The 17,972-nt window shown below is 36.1% G+C and overlaps 1 protein-coding gene across 1 annotated transcript in view; it reads right to left on the minus strand.

Moving 5' to 3' along the window:
* The window catches only part of SNX7 (sorting nexin 7), a 115,412-nt gene that overhangs the window by 13,676 nt on the left and 83,764 nt on the right, over nucleotides 1-17,972 (minus strand). Inside the window, exon 8 of the mRNA XM_017853407.1 lies at nucleotides 9,268-9,420. Coding sequence (XP_017708896.1) covers nucleotides 9,268-9,420 — 153 coding nt within the window. The remainder of the gene's footprint in view (nucleotides 1-9,267; nucleotides 9,421-17,972) is intronic.

A 17,972-nucleotide genomic window follows, 5' to 3' on the forward strand; every position in this document is an offset into this window, starting at 1 on the left:
ATGTCTTCAGATTCACAACCATATAAGCACATAAAGTACTCTGAGAACTTCTTTAGTAAATAAACCTGCTTAACTACTTAATAATTTCTTTGTTCTTTTTTTTTTTAAGTCAGAAATGTCTTCTAATACAACAGGACCTTAATATGACTCTCATAAAACTTAAGTTTTGAAAAAATTAAGTTTTTTTCAAAATTAATTAAGAGGTCACCAAAACAAATACCCAGAAAATTAAATAAATTGACTTCTAAAAAGCATATTATCATTCTCCATGCTAAAGACTATCTTATGCAAAATAACTTTGGTTTAAATATAAAGATTGCTGCAGACAGAAACTAGTCTGATTTTAGATTTACCCCTTGGAATGTGAAAGCAGGACCTTATCAACAACATAGAAGATAATACCTTCTTATTTGCTGTGGCAGGGGAATATTCATCTATACATCAGTGAAAAGTTGCATCAAATTATGCAAACCTAAGTTCAAAGGCAGTAGGCTATAACACAGCAGTGTTTTAAGCCATGTTGAATTAAAATCTACTCTGTCAAGACCTCATGGTTACCTAAGCTCGTTCAAGTGGTGTTAAAATGAACACTCTAATGAGCATTAGAAATCTTATATCTCTATCATCTGTTTTCCCTGTTTTCTAGAGAACATTTCAGACATTTACTCCATAAATGGTTTCTGTGAGCAAACAAATTCGGTATGTGAGAGGATAAAGAAAGGTGAATAGGTTTCTTTCCTAAGAATTTCTTAGAAACATAAACATGCTAAGATGCGTTGCCAACCTTCTCCAACAAAACGAAACAGTATAAGCTAAATGGGAGTAATCTGGCTATCAACTTGCCATCCTCAAGAAGTGGAAGTAAAGGATTGTGGGATCATGTATACCACAAAGATACAATAATTAGAGACCCAAAGAACTATGCCCAGAGACTTCCTCTGATATTTATAATAGTCAATTTTTAAAAAGTTATTTGTGAAATAACTTAAATGTAGATTTCCCTGAGCTCAGCTTACAATTCTTGCTTCTTCACTTATCTAAATTTCCTGGTAATAATGTGTCAAATTGAGAAGGCAGTTTCTTGGAGTCTAATGGTGGCTTGCCTCCAAAGATGTTCTAGAATCACAGAAGGCTATTCCATCTCTGTATCTTTTGCTCTGATCATTTCTATGTGCCTTTAGATTCTATTTGAAATAAGAACTGATTGCTCAACAAAAAAGTGATATATTTGGTAAAAAGGACAAGGTTAATCAATAATCAATAACAATGTTGGTCTCTTGAAACACAAGGAGAACACTCTATTCAATGTATTGCCATTTAATGGCATTAAGAAGATGAAAAGTTGCTGTTTTCCTTTTGATGATCATCCCTAAATAAATTAGATGATCCATAGAAAAGTAGCATGATGTAACCTGAATTTCTTAATGCATTCAGGCTTCCAGTGAGTACTTCCCAATGAATAAGACAGCAGATAATGTAGGTACAAAGATGTAACGAATTGGAAAAGTTAACTGGTATAAAAATGGCTAGACTGAGTAAATTTCTAAGCTTCGTATCCTCTCAAGCTGGTGTGTTTGCTTTGCCAGAAATATAGCCTACATGTAACTGGAATCTATTCAATTTTAGGGTGTATAATGTAGTTCTGAGATATTCTTCACATAGTTCCAAAGACATAGAATGCTCTTTTCTGAAGATCTATTTTTAGCACCAGGGCATCTGTCTTCTGAGATCTAGGGTTTAGGTCAGGCTTTAGTAACTATTAGGAGGCATGATTGTAAAAAGAAATGCACCTTGTTATGGGTTCAAAATTCCCTGTCCTGGATAACTCTGGATTATTCCAGCTCTAGTCAACTTCTTGGTTTTCATAATAAGGAAAGAGAATTTAACTTTAAAGAAGGTGCCTCTTGACAGAGATTCAGCCTAGGAGTCTTTTTTATGGCCAACATAAAAAAAAAATGATTCAATACAGACTATCTATTACACCTCAGTTCCAACTATTTAAAAGAAAACTCAAACACTACCTGCCATTTCTTAGGCTAAAAACTATGCTGAACAACTCTATGTGGGTAACTCCCCTACCATATCCACCCTTCTCTAAGACAGGCTATTGACAAAGGGTTGAGCAAGTATTGACTGTGCATGGTGTGTATCTGAAGTTACAGAGGAGGTTAACTACTTTGGAAACATTGTGCCAGTATTGCTGAAAACCTTCTCTTGGGGTAATTTTAGGATTCACCTAGGAAAGTAACATGGCCTGCATTTCTTCTGAGGAAGTGAAGGTCTGTCAGTCTTCCTTCTATGAGTAAATTTAGAATTAAGAGCTTCAACTGGGGCTTTGTAAGCACTGCTTTCAGGTTGGTAAAGGGCGGGCTTTTGCACCACTCACTGAAAAACAGAAGACACCCAGCAATCTCTTTGTGGCAATGGATAGTTTTTGTTTTATTACCTCTTCAAATGTACTGGATTTTAGTTAACTTTCATTTGTATTAGCCTAACCCTTTCATCTTATACTTTCATTCTCCTTCATGAATAAAACAGCAGTGAAATAGAAATGAGTTAGTTCTGCTCTCTTAGTTCCCATTACACAGTTTCCACTAGGAATTCATTTTTATTAATTTTTTGATAACACAGTAATTCCTAATTTTCTTGCTTCCAAAGAGGCTCCTCATACCTACTCTCATTTGACTCTGGTGCTGTTGGGAAGCTCTTCACATTTTTTCCCCCAAAACTCTCTTCCTCCCGACATATGCTTTCACTGATATTGCCTGTGTTTTTCTGTATTCTTCCTTGACTGCATCCTCCTCTATCATCTCTGTTTCCATGGTCCACGGTCCACAGGTATAATTGTGTCAGGTTCTTTACCTGCTTCATTCTTTTCACTTTTAAGAATTGTCCACTCCTCTCAAGTCATATTCTCATTTAGAGTGTATGATTTTGAAAGTATAACTAACTTTTCTCTAATTTTTTAAGCTAAATTCTAGGAAATATGACTGAGAATGGCAAGTTTTCCTTCCTTTGCTTTCACCTCCCAGATTTTGAAAATAGTACTGTCTCCTTATGGAACTGTCATGTTAAGATAACAGTTCTTTGTTAGTCAGAATTAAGTCTAGGGAGACTATTCCCCTCATTGCTCCTTTCAACTCACAGATGAGCACAAATCAATACTTTTTCTGATTTTCAGCTTTGAATAGAATGAAATTTCTGACAGGAATCTAAACGCCATCCATCCAAATCTTGCTTAGGTAGCAGTTTTATCATCATTATCAATATAGATTAACCTCTTAAGCTCAGAACACTTGGAAATTGTCCTAATTTGGACCAGGATGGTTTCAAGTAAATATATACACCATCTACAAAATGTCCCAAAGCATGCAGTATAATATTAAGTTTAAAACAACCATTTCACTAGAATTTATTTCACCATTTTCCCAACACAAGAAGAAATAAATCCCTAAATAAGTAAAACTACACTTGAAGAACATTCTGGACACTCAGGGCTTATTCATACTTATTTATTTATTTATTTTTCGAGATGGAGTCTCGCTCTGTCGCCCAGGCTAGAGTGCGGTGGCGCGATCTCAGTTCACTGCAAGTTCCGCCTCCCGGGTTCATGCCATTCTCCTGCCTCAGCCTCCTAAGCAGCTGGGAGTACAGGCGTCCGCCACCACGCCTGACTAATTTTTTTTGTATTTTTAGTAGACACCAGGTTTCACCATGGTCTCGATCTGATCTCCTGACCTTGTGATCCACCCGTCTCGGCCTCCCAAAGTGCTGGGATTACAGGGGTGAGCCACTGCACCAGGCCCATACTTAGTTTTTAGAGGACTGCTGTGAGATCTACTTTTACAAAATTTCTGTGATTTTTAAATGAGCCATAAAATACTAGACTTGGATTTTAAGAAAACATTAGTAGTACTGTTCATGTGGCTAGACGGTATACCCTTGTAATGATTTTTTTTTCTTTTCCTCATTTATCTTTCAGAAATTTTCCTTTGCTATAATTGTTTTTCTGCTTGCTAGATGTCCATATAAATATATTTGTGTTATCTGCTAAGAATAGAACCTTTTATTGAGTCTGTCCATTACAATCAAGCAAAAAAACTAATTTAAATACTTTGCCATTAGAAAAAAAAATAATGTTAGGGCTGTATTAATCAAATAAATGAATAAATATTTTTATATATTATTTTTCCCCAATCAACGTTAGCCTCCTAGCAGCAAAACTTAAGTGTGAATTTGGATCATCTCTCCCCAGGCCACGCCACCCGTGTTTAGCACAGGGCTTCGATAATGGAATCTCACATAAATGAATTTACATGAGGGAACTGACATTCCTAAATAAGACTGATAGAATAAGAAATGCAGTAATCATAGACCTGCTTATTTCTTGAAATTCTTACCAAGTTTTCAAAAAGCTAATATTTATAATTATTTTAATAGTATAGTTATGATAGAAGAAAAAAAACAAATGTTCAACTATTAATTATCTAAGCTAATATACATCAGTATGATGTATAATAAGAAAATTATGACACTGTGGAAACGTAAAATAAATGAAAAATATGGAACTCAAAATAATATATATTCATTTTAATGATTGTGACACTAAATAAATAACTAAACATATATGTTTTTATGCTGACACATTCCAAAGACCCATGCAGAAAATATAACAATAATTTAATCTTAAAATAGCAAATTATTTTCTGTAATTATATTTAAATGAACCACTCCCTAGGAGAAAGGATTATATGGGTATTCTTTATCCTCATCATACATTTGTGTACTGAGCTTTTGTTGCTGTAATTGTTTGTTTTCAGTGTGCCTGTATTAATATTATAACCAGAAAAATAAGATAATAAATAAGCATTTCCATATATCCACTAATAATTTTAAAATAAACTATTCAAAGGAATGAACTATATTATAAAATAAGCTATGGAAAGGAATAAACTATATTCCTTTATCATATTCACTTAACTACAAACTGTGCAATTTGGCAAAAATTAACATTAGTAGAAACTTGGGCCAGCAAGACTGCAGAGAGAGGAGAGCGCTACCTCCACGAGTTACAGAGAAGGTCATGTGAGATGCCACATGTGAGATACAGAGCAGGCCCGGATCATAGCACGTACTTAGAAATGTTAATTTAGCAGGCACATATTAAGAATCTGCATAGACACATTTGAACGTAGCTCCTTTTACTAACCCTACCCTTATCATAACTCTTGTGAATTCTCTACCCTTTCTTACTATCAACCTTGTCCTTGATATGTTAGAGACAAATAAAACAAAGACATTAAATGACCAAAAGGACATCAGAGTTGTCTGTCACCTCCTTAATAACAAAGATGATTTCACTGGACTGGGTAGACGGTTCCCCATTTTTTGTGCTCATCCTGCCAAAAGGTAATTGTTCTCTTTTATATTAATAGTTCTTGCCAAGTCCAGAGCTATTCCAAAGCAGTTCCTAAATGGCTGCACTTTCCTGTCAGAATGTCCAAATAAGCCCTCAAAGTCTAATTGTAAGAGGACATTGGACAGCCAAGTGAATTCAATGGTATTAAAATAAAGCTTTGAGAAGAATGCGCTCTTCCAGTTCATAAGATAAGCCAGGAATCACTTGCTCTCAAGCTTCCATCATTAGCACCATCAGCATTGACAACAACAAAGCAGATTTTCTTTTCACTTTCAAGAAAATGTTAGGAAACATCCATGCCCTGTATCCAACATGTCCTGTTTTACTGTTTTAGAATCCCTGTACATTAGCAGGAAGTCATTTTCTTTCGTTATTTGAGTATATCAGTGTACTTTGAAATCATTCATCCTGCTCAAATGGATTTTTAATTTTATTGTTTTATTATTCATTTGTTTAAAAAGACTCAACACATTTATCCTTAATTATTAGTCATATAGAACAAAATGTGAATAACATCATTTTACCTAGTAAAAGTTTCATTTGAGACACCCGTTCTGGATTTAGAATCAACTCTCTCCCAATAAATTCATACATCTAAGTACAACATGACACTGATTATTACACGTTCTTAGATGTAACAGATGCCTCTAAGTATAACATGACACAATTATTGTACAATATGATAATAACTGGAGTTGGATACAGACCTATACCTCATACTTACAATCTAATTTCCCTCTGCCATTTTTATATTTAAGTTTTAATTTCTAAACAATCTGTGACCAGAACTTAATACAGGTAAATTCAAAGGCAAATGTATATATACCCTGTTTCATCCATCACACTAGGAACAGACTCTTTCGGGAATACTGATGAAAAAAGAAGTATTTCCATTAGAATGTGATGAAATTAAACAGGAAATGAATGGTCTCTAGAACATTTCACTTCCCTGAACATCTGAGATATTCTGATGTTAATAGTTTGTGGCGGATTGTTGCTGTTTAGGCCTTAACCTTTCGCTAAGAATCCTTGACCATTTAAGGGCTCCAACTTCTTGATTTTGTTTTACTGGACTGATGTGCCAAATCTGTTACAAGTTTTTCACTCAGGAAAAAATTCAACAAATAAGTGGAGCTATAAGGATATCTGGAAGTTATACAAACGAAAAACAATGATCCCTCTACATTTATACATTTAAGATGGAGGACACCTGATATATTTTTGTAACATTTAGAACTGTAGTACACTTGGGGAAAGAGTTAAAAACATCACACACTGATAGAAACTGCTGTGAAAAACAAAATTTGCAATATGGCACAGCGATGCTCTTTTAACTGTTTGTAAGAAAGGAACGTCTTGTATAAACTGAATTCAATCAATGAGACTGAAAAAAATACGTATTTATGTGAGAAGTATGGTCAAAATCCAAACATTTTAGTTGGAATGCTGTGGAATTGTTACGAACACTTTAAAAAAAAAAATCCAAATTTAGAAAATTGGCAGATCTTATCATTTAAAGGAAAATATATTANCACAGCGATGCTCTTTTAACTGTTTGTAAGAAAGGAACGTCTTGTATAAACTGAATTCAATCAATGAGACTGAAAAAAATACGTATTTATGTGAGAAGTATGGTCAAAATCCAAACATTTTAGTTGGAATGCTGTGGAATTGTTACGAACACTTTAAAAAAAAAAATCCAAATTTAGAAAAATTGGCAGATCTTATCATTTAAAGGAAAATATATTAAGTGCATTTGTCCTGTGATTTTTATACCCTGATATACTTAGGTTTTATAATCGTTTATAGAAAACTGCATGTTTTAAGACATTTTCTTATAAATTATCTCAATTAAATTTTTGATTTTATTGTTTTGTTATTCATAACAAGTGACTTTCTTAACAATTCTGTAATTTAACTGTAGACAAGTTCTACTATAAAGGAGAGGTAAGGTTAGTTCTATGGATTTAAACAGTAAAATGGTAATAAAGCTTTATGTTGATAAATGTGCTTTATTAAAAAGAAATATTTTATATCATTCAAAAGCTGAGATTTATGGGAAATTCATTTTAGATACTTGAATTTACTTACAGTTGTTACCAGAATGAAAAATTAAGGAGAGACAGAAAATGATCTTTCCAGTTCGACCCAGTTAAAAAACAAAACAAAACAAAACCACGGATCTGTTCGATCATCTCTAGCCCACTAACATGAAACTCCTAGGTCAGTTCACATCTCTGCCTTTCCTGCCTCCTAACTAGTCTCATCATGTCCAGTGTTGCCTAACTCTGACCCATGTACAAAGTCAGAGTGATCTTTCCAAAATGCAAGTCTGTCGCTGTCAGTTCCCTGCTGAAAACTACTCAAAGGTTCCCATTTCCCTTAAAGGTAAAAGACTAAATTTATAAAGCACTCTTCAGCCTAATCTTTCAATTCAAAACTACCTTCACTCTTTCTTCCTCCAAAAAAGAACCTCAGTTATCTCAACATGTTCTCTCTCCCTTCGAGGCTTTTGTACATGTGTTTTCTCTGCCTCCAACTTTCTTACATCCTTATCTGGCAACTCCTTATTCATCATTCAGGTCTCTGCATAAACATATCCTTATTTTTCCTAGATTAGGTTATATGCCCCTGCAATGTCTTTCTATACCTAACCTTTATATCATTTTATTATGCTCTCTTTGTGACTGTTCCTGTCATTGGCTGTAACTACATGAGAAAGGGATTGTGTTTGCCTTGCATACTGTGGTCTCTCCAGGGCCAGGCACAATGTCTGGTGATAGTAGGGGCTTAATTAACTCTTGTTGAATAAAAACATCAATATCAGTTAATCTTTCAAGACATATAATATTTCAGTTTAAAGTTTTTTTAAACTGATAAGCACTATATACTATAAATTACAGGGGTCCTCAACCCCTGGGCCACGGACTGGTACTGGTCACTGGCCTGTTAGGAAACCAGCCACACAGCAGGAGGTGAGCAGTGGGTGAGCATTACTGCCTGAGCTCTACTCCCTATCAGATCAGAGGCAGCATTAGATTCTCACAGGAGCGCATGTAAGGAATCTAAGTTGCATGCTCCTTATGACAATCTAACTAATGGCTGATGATCTGAGGTAAAGCAGTTTCATCCTGAAACTAACCCCACTCCCACCTAGGTCCATGGAAAAATTGTCTTCCATGAAACCTGTCCCTGGTATGAAAAAGGTTGGGGACCACTGCTATAGGACATAATTTTGTTAATGTAATAATTTCATATATTCATTAATTCAGCCAGAGATAAAGTTAAAGATGTTATTTTAAAATATACTTTCTAAGAAAAGTATGTTTACAATTAAAAAAAAAACAAAAATTTATCTGAGGAAAAGTTAGTTGTAAAAAAATGAAATACACTCATCTGAAAAACAAAATGAACTTTAAAAAAAACATGTTGTTACTCTTTTGCTGATGGAATAGTGTGCTCCTTTGTTGATGGTTTTAGAATAGCTACAGAAGACGGGGATAGCAAAGATATAGGGAACAGGCCCTGAACTGATTTTCTGCTCATTCAAACCGCTGTTCCTTTCCTTCCTTTGCCAACTCTTTATAAATGGAAAAGAGAGAGGAAAGAGGAGTAGTTAGGAGAATCATTAGAAAGCATTATCAAATGCTTTTGAAGAATCGAAATCCAAAACAACAAACTGAGGCTAAAAAACCAAATGGTAACTGACAACTTCATTGAAACTGAGCTACCAGAGGGGCATCAGAATGTGACATTGGTTCTTTAAAACACTCTTTCAACATTGGACAGACCAAAAGTAAATGAGAATATAACTTTAAAATGAAGCAATATCAAATAATACTAATTACCTGTTCATAATAATGGATATTCTCCTCAGCCATATCTGTAAATGCTAACTTGATATCATTTTGCATATTTTGTTTCCATCTTTCCCAATCTGCTTTCAGGGCATTATTAGCGCATTCCATTTTATCTTCAAGTTTTCCAATCTCCTCTGGAAGCTGAATTAGGTCACAAAGAGAGACAAATTGACCTATGTATTATTTCCATTAGGTGAATTCATCAAATATAAGTTGAACAAAATACCAAAACAGCCTAAGCATAACTCTTTTTTGTTTTTAATCACTAGTATTTACCATATGTACTAACTAAAGTAAAAAGAACACAGGGTTCAGTCAGGGTTGTTGCGTACAGTTCTATGGCTGGCCACCAATTAACACCTGACCTTGGCTAAGTCTCTCAAATCCTGGGCTTCAGTTTCACTATTTATAAAACAAAAGCAATTGAGCCAAAAATTAACTCCAAAGTCTTTTGTATTAAGATTCTCCTTACAACTACCATTTCTGGTGATAATATTTAGGTTAAAAAATACAGTTTCAGTCACTTCAGCTTCCCAGTTCTGGTCCTCATTTTCAACTCTTTTAGCAGAAGGCTCAATTAACTAGGAGGTTATAACATCCATACTCTAGTCCCGCCTGGAGGCCCAAGGGATTAACTTGTAAACTTTACTCAGATAGCCAGTAACAGAGGCAAGTTTATAGCACAAGATGCCCAAATCCTAGACCATGAGCCACTGGACAGACTTAGTGTAATATTTACCCTCTTCCCCACTTTATCAGCCTTTGAGTATGTAATCCATTGATTTATTCTTTTATATTTGGCATATTCATATATATGGATTTATATATTTATATTATAGCTATTCATATATTCAGTGTGTATTTACTAAGTGTCTTGTCTGTAGCAGGCATTTGTCTAAGACCTGGAGATTGAGTAGTGAAGAAAATACACAAAAATCCCTGTTTTTACCACAGTTTAAACTCTACTGGGGAGAGAGAAACTACAAGCAAGGTAAATAAAAAATACCAACTGTCCGCTGGTAATAAATGCTAAAGAGAAAAATGGAGCAGAAAGGTAGACAGGAAATGTTAGGATGCTGCAATTTCAGGTAAGGTGGCCAGGGAAAGCCTAAATAAGTATGACTTGAATAAATATCTGAAGTAGATGTGAGAGTGAACCATGGGATTCTCAGTAGAAACACATTCCCAGGAGAGGAAACACCAAGGGCAATGACCTGGAGGTGGAAGTATGCCTAGGCGATTTAAGAATGGAAAGACCAGCATGGTTGCAAGAAAGAGAGAAAAAAACGAGGGCGGGGGAAAGGCCTGGGAAATGAGGTTAGAGAAACAGTGAGTGGCCAGATCATACTGAGCCATGTAGTCTACCGTTAAGGTTCTTGGATTTTATGGAGATCCAAAGCCAGGAAGATGTGAGCAGAAATGACATCATCTCTCTCATGTTTTAAAAGGGGCCTTATATGTACCACCATTTCAAGACAAAGTATTCGTAAGAGGCCATCTTTTAAAAAGAATTTCTATTTTAAGATGCTGAAATGTAAAAATGTCTTAGAACCAATAAAATGTTACTTCCGATGCTTGTCTGAATTAGCTCCTTTTTAATATGAAATTTCACTTCTGTTCTTATTTCATAGCAGCTGTGTGTGCTTTCATTTCTCAAATAATAGATATTTGGTATTATATAAAACTTGCATTACCAATGTGAGATCTATTTCAGTAGAAAGGCTGACTTTCATGTTTGTGTCTGTGTTTTTTCACTCTCTTGTTTTGTTTGTAGGGTCAAACTACATCAGTGAGAATACTTTATGGGACTCTGTAGTCTTCTGGGTAATTATTTTGCTAAATCTTAAAGAACATGTCCAATGGGATGTTATTGAATAACTAATAATGACAGGCTGTGGATGCTTGGAAATAGGCACCTACAGCCATGATAAAATTGTTGAAAGGTCAAAGTCAAATAGGATCTGGGTCTGCTAGGAGACCTCAGGGATGTTAGAGAGCCTCCTCTGGATTGTTGGATGGAATCTTGCCATTTGCATAGCCAGATGGGGATTATTAACAGAATGTCTCCATCTAGGATCAAGGGGTACATACACCAATTATAAACACAGTGTTAACTCTCCTCTGCTTAGGTTTTGCAGTTTAAATTGCCACGCGGTGGCATGGAATGCTGATAGAGTGGTTCTACTGAAATTAGCTTTCAGGAAACATAGTATCTAAATCACATAGTCTATCTTTGTCTTCTTCCTGATGCAGCTTAAAATGGTGTCCCTGCCATAAAGGATTTACTACAAAGAGTTTTTCCACGTCAATCTGTAAATCCCCCTCATTAAAGCCTTTGAAGTGGTGGTCTGGTCAGTTGGTGGCTCTGCTCTAACCAGCAGGTACTGTGTTCCTAGAGAAGAAATTAAGAACTCACTCTCAGAACTTTGCCTTCACTGCCACCTACAGAATGGATTGTAGCCTTATCAGTACAGCATTGGGATTAAGAGGACTGACAGTGGGTTAGCCTGGTCTCAGTTTAAGTCACACTTCTGTGGTTTACAAGTTATGCGACATTGAGTAAGACTATCTGTTGAAGCCCTAGTATCTTTATCTGTAAAACAAAGGTAAAAATAATAACATGCATTTCATTGGGATTCTTATAAAAACTGCAGCATGAAACAATGACCATTAATTGACTTACACAGGGCCTGAAAATTTGCCTACTAAATGTTCTCACCATCACCATCACCATCATCATCAGTTGGTGAAACTGACATTAATTCCCTCTCTTCTTCTGGTATTTTAGTCTCTGGTAATATGTCATTCTTCTACCAGTGTCTAGGTCTTAAGCCAATTTCTAGTGCTATTTCCTCAATCTATTTTCACCAGTGTAGAAAACGACACATATGCTTTAAATATGTATGATGAATTCTTGTCATTTTTGGGTGACTATATCAGGTTTTTTGTTTCTTTGATGAGTTATTCATAATTTTAGTTGGAAAAAAGGAAGGTAAAAAAATTAGGTATTTCCTCACAGTGAATCATCTTCCCATAATTTCAATTCTAAGAAACACTAACATAATAAGCACAAAACAACTAATTCAAATTAGGAATGATCTGCACTACATCTTTCCCAACAATTTACAAAAGCATAATATAATTAGATATCTTTCCCCTTCGCTGACTTCAATTTTACTAAGTTCTTTGGTACAAAGACTACGCATTCTGACTGTGCCATCCATCCAAGTTCTAATAGAACATATATACTCAACAAAAGTTAACCTGAGGGGGAGAATAGCCCACTGGCAGGCTAAAGAAGTCCTTCTGGTGTTTTATTGTTCTCTCCAACACCACATGTCAGGTTTCAATAACTCTAACCACAGGAAATTCAACTCATTTACTGCAAAATAGCATGGAAAAGACTGGGCTAGATAGGATTTAAGGCTTGGTATTATTCTTCTTTTCACAAATACTGACAGCAGTTTAGCCCTCTGTTATTGGAAAAATTGAAGAAGCAAGCAACCCTTGTTGCCTGCAAAATGTTGTAATGCCAAAATAAGTAATAATAAAAGACTGTAAGATAGTGAAAACATGCTTTATATTTAATAATAAGGCTAATGGGTAATTTCTAGCTTCAGTTATATTCAGCTAGAAATTAGCCACACAATTAATTAATCCTAAAAGCTCAAACAAAACAATATGTTTCTACAATGGTGAGTACATGTCTATAGTAACAGTAACAGCAGTAATCATGACTATTTTTTGCATTGTGTCATGGGCCATTGTTTTAAGCTATATGCTTTCCATACATTATTTCACTTAATCTGCATAAGCACGTTACAAATGTGGTATTATCTTCCTATTACAAGCTGGGAAACCAGAAGAAAGAAAAGAGATTACATAGCTATTTGTGGCATATCAGGGATTCAAACCGATGTCTGCCAGTCAAGGCAGGTGCTCTATTCATACTGACTGAATAGCACCAGCCAATAATTGGGCAAGCTTGTCTGTGGCTTTCAAGGTTAAACTGATATAGCTGTTATCTCAAGGAGTTTGTAATCTATTAGGTACAGGTACGCAAAAGTAAAGCAAAAACCAAAGGCTATAATAAAAAGTAGAATGGCATACCATAATGGAAGGAAAAACGTAAAAGTGGTATTTACAGATACAGAATGGAAGATTAATTCTGATTGTGGGGTAGGGGACATTTTGACTTTTAATTAACTAGTCAGTGACTGGGACAAGGAAACACCTATCTGAGGATATGATATGAACACAACCACATAAATATATGCTACAGAGTGTGATAAAAGAATGGGCAAGAGGCTGATCTGGAGTTGGCAAGGAGAAGCATGGGAAATGCAGCTGCAAATGCAGATTAGAGACTGACCAGTAAAGGCTGGAAATGATATTGAGCATGAAAAGGATTTTGCAAGAGATGGTAATACACTGAAGGTTCTGATCAAGGCAGAGCGTACTTCAGCCAGATTGAGTCAGAGGTATGTGGAAATTGTTAAGAGAGAAACAAAGGAGGAGAAGAAAGGAAACCAGTTCATCTAACATGGGACTAAGGAATCAACAATAAAAATCAATAGGGAGGATCTGGTTGGTTCTCACTCATTCACCCAGCAGCTTCCACTCAGCATCCATCTAGTTTGCGTTAGGAACGAAAATGGAGGGGGAAGAGATGGACCTTGCTCTCACAGACTGATGCCATTGGGGAAAAATAAGTAAGTAATCAGGAAAAGGAAACTTGAAAGGCATTCATGCAAAGCAAACTGCAGACGTTAGTTCACAGAAGCATGTTTACCTTGGAGTTTCTGAAGAACTACAGATGGTTCTTTAAGGTTCATACCTATAGTACAGTACGAGTAGATGAAGAGCTAAGGAAAAGGACAGAGAGGCAGGCAGTGCCAGGTCCTACAGGGATTTCTCCTGCAGGTTGTTCGGATTTTCATTGAAGACAAGTGGAGGTGCTGAAGGAGTTTAAGAAAGAGGACTAGAGAACAGTGGTAAAGATCAGACTCCTGATGCCACAGAAACTGAAAAGCAGCAACTGAAATGCTGGGAGGCAGAGTCAGGAGGGTCTAGCCTTGATGTAGATGGTGGGCACTGGGAGAAAAGTCTGCATTGCTGATAAGGTTAACTGGAAGAACAGGTACCGCAAGGTGTGATAGGAAATGATGGCCTCAAGGCTAACAGTGGTAATACATTCACTGTCCCAAATAGTATTGCAAAGTGAGGGACACTGTTATATAAACATTCAAAACCATTCAGTTGCATACAGAGCAAACAATTTTTGGAGGCTAGCAGGAATCAAGATTAAAGTTAAGCTTTGAAGCTTCCAAAAAGACTTTGCTACACTAATTTGGGTGGTTTGGGCAGGCTGGGAGATAATATGGATACACCAATTGACATACCGATTGCACCAAAGCAGAGCTGACATTTTAAACTTAAAAAATTACAGGTATATGTCTAAGGAAGTAAGTAAAACTGATGTGTAGCTCTGCTCTTTTGGGAGAGACCTCTCTCCATCAAAGTTTTTTATTTGATGTTTCAATGATGCTTAAACTGCTTTGGAATTCTTGTCTGAACTAAAAACAGTAACGTGGTTCATTTGGAAACTGTTAAAACATTTGGTTCTCTAAAATGAATGACTAATCCTCCTCATTCAAACACATAAATATATACATCTGTTTTTATTTGTTGACCCTGACCTCTTTGTTACCCCTTTGGAAACAATTAATTACGGATGCTCCTGACTTACTTATGTGAAAGAAAACAAAAACTCCAACCTGAACCCCAATTCACTATGCCAAAAGAAAAACATTAAGCTGAAAGCTGAGTCATGCAAGAAGCTGCCTTTCCTTTTGTTCCTAAGCAGATACCTATAGATAAAAAGATTAAACATCTCCACAGGTAGCTACTCTAAGTTCACCTTATCTTATGTAAAGTGCCCATTCACTGAGGCTAAGAGGAATACATAACTGATTACTCCCCTACCTGCTCCTTTTCTATTGCAACAAGTGGATAACAGTACCCTCCCTATTTCCCCTCCAGCCCACTTTTCCCCTTTAGATACTGAAGCCTTCAAAATCATCTTTGGAGAAAGTTACAGGCCACAGACTGTCTCTGTGATTCCATGTTTATTTCTTCCACGCATGTCCCTAACCTTGGCAAAATAAACTAAACGGATTAAGACCTGTCTCAGATACTTTTTGGGCTACACCTAAATCCCAATAAACCCACTGTTAGTTGAAAATATTGTAAGTCAAAAACGTATTTAATGCTGGTAACACAGCAGACGGTCTCCAATTTGACATCATTCAACTTAGGATTTTTTGACTCTAGGATAGTGAGAAAACCAAACACATTCAATAGAAACTGTAACCCCACCTGAAAGCTGAATAATCCTAAATGGAACCATCAGAATTCAGGGACCATCTGCATTTTGAAGTGCTAAGCTTTCAGGGCTATCTGAACAGTGTAAACCATTTTACTGGTTATAAGTCATTCAAACGTCATTCACATTTAATTAAATCAAGTTAGTAAGAAATGCAAACAAATTCAGGAAACTTTGTAGAGTCGTGTGCCACATAACATTTCAGTCAATGACAATCTGCATATATGACAGTGATTCCTTCCATAAGACAATCATATGGTATTTTTACTGTACTTTTTCTATGTCCAGATACACAAATATTTGCCATTGCGTTTCAATGGACTAAAATAAAATGCTGTACAGGTTTGTGACTCAGGAACAGGCTGTATACCACAGAGCCTGGGTGTGCAGTAGAGCATGACATCTTGAGGTTGTGTAAGTATACTCTACAATATTCGCGCAGTGATGAGAATGCCTAAAAACACATTTTTCAGAACATATCCCTATCATTTAATAACACATGACTGTATAGTAATTGAGTTATGTGATGTTGAGTTGACGTGAAAAATAACTGAAAATTTTTCTACTGAAGTCCAAAGACAAAGAAGGAAACATTAGGGAATTCTGAAGCAGTTCATGCTCACCAAGACAACTACTTTGTGAGAATTATGAAGTAAAAATATGAAGTTTATTCACTTAGCTAATAAATATTTTTCCCGTCTACTATGGGCCAGGCACATGGTGGATGTTATGAGAGATACAATGTAATAAGCACATAGTTCCTTGAGGCACTTGAAGCTAAATAAAACGCTATTCTTATACTTTTAAAAAAACTTTTATTCTTATAAAAAACAGTATTCCTATACTTTGGAGTTTTCTTTTGTTCATTCTAAAAAAAAGAAAAAAGGGCAGGAATAAATTCTGAATTGTTTTAGTTATAACTATTTTCCTGAGAGGTGAACATGACCAAACTTTGGTAAAGCTGACATATTTCTCTAAAAGTATTATTATAGTCTTAAAAAGTGAAAACAGAATTCGCTGATTTCTGAGAAGAAACAAAATTACAGGGAGAAAAAAAGAAATAATTTTTAAAAAAATCACACTACAAATAAGTCCACCAATAACATATTAAATGTTATTTCATTATTTCTTACCCATGGACAGTACAGTATAAGAGGCAGCATTGAGTGGATGAATAAAAGATGCATGAAGTTCATGTCATGCCCCATCTATTGGAGGGATCCCAATCCAGCTGAAGGTCATTTCCTCCCTTTCTTGTTAGATCAGGCTTGCTTTTTCTGATTCAGTTCAAAGTTATCTAAGGAATTGTTGCGGGAAGTCAGGTACCACGAATGGAGGGACCGGCTGAAGCCATGGCAGAAGAACATAAATTGTGAAGATTTCATGGACATTTACTAGTTCCCCAAATTAATACTTTTATAATTTCTTATGCCTATCTTTACTGCAATCTCTGAACATAAACTGTGAAGACTTCATGGACACTTATCACTTCCCCAATCAATACCCTTGTGATTTCCTATGCCTGTCTTTAATCTCTTAATCCCGTCATCTTCGTAAACTGAGGAGGATGTATGTTGCCTCAGGACCCTGTGATGACTGCGTAAACTGCACAAATTGTTTGTAAAGCATGTGTGGTTGAACAATATGAAATCTGGGCACCTTGAAAAGGAACAGAATAATAGCAATGTTCAGGGAACAAGGGAGATGGCCTTGGACTCTGACTGCTGGTGAGCCAGGTGGAACAGAGCCATATTTCTCTTCTTTCAAAAGCAAATAGGAGAAATATCGCTGAATTCTTTTTCTCAGCAAGGAACATCCCTGAGAAAGAGAATGCACTCCTGAAGGTAGGCCTATGAACGGNCGTCATCTTCGTAAACTGAGGAGGATGTATGTTGCCTCAGGACCCTGTGATGACTGCGTAAACTGCACAAATTGTTTGTAAAGCATGTGTGGTTGAACAATATGAAATCTGGGCACCTTGAAAAAGGAACAGAATAATAGCAATGTTCAGGGAACAAGGGAGATGGCCTTGGACTCTGACTGCTGGTGAGCCAGGTGGAACAGAGCCATATTTCTCTTCTTTCAAAAGCAAATAGAAGAAATATCGCTGAATTCTTTTTCTCAGCAAGGAACATCCCTGAGAAAGAGAATGCACTCCTGAAGGTAGGCCTATGAACGGCCCCCGTGGGGGCCGCCTTCTTTTACGGTCGAAGCCGAAGCGATGAAATAAGCCCCGGTCTCCTGTAGCACTCCTGGGCTTATTAGGATGAGGAAATTCCCACCTAATAAATTTTGGTCAGACAGGTTG

Source organism: Rhinopithecus bieti, unplaced genomic scaffold, assembly GCF_001698545.2.
Source record: "Rhinopithecus bieti isolate Rb0 unplaced genomic scaffold, ASM169854v2 scaffold_35903, whole genome shotgun sequence".
Lineage (NCBI taxonomy): Eukaryota > Metazoa > Chordata > Mammalia > Primates > Cercopithecidae > Rhinopithecus > Rhinopithecus bieti.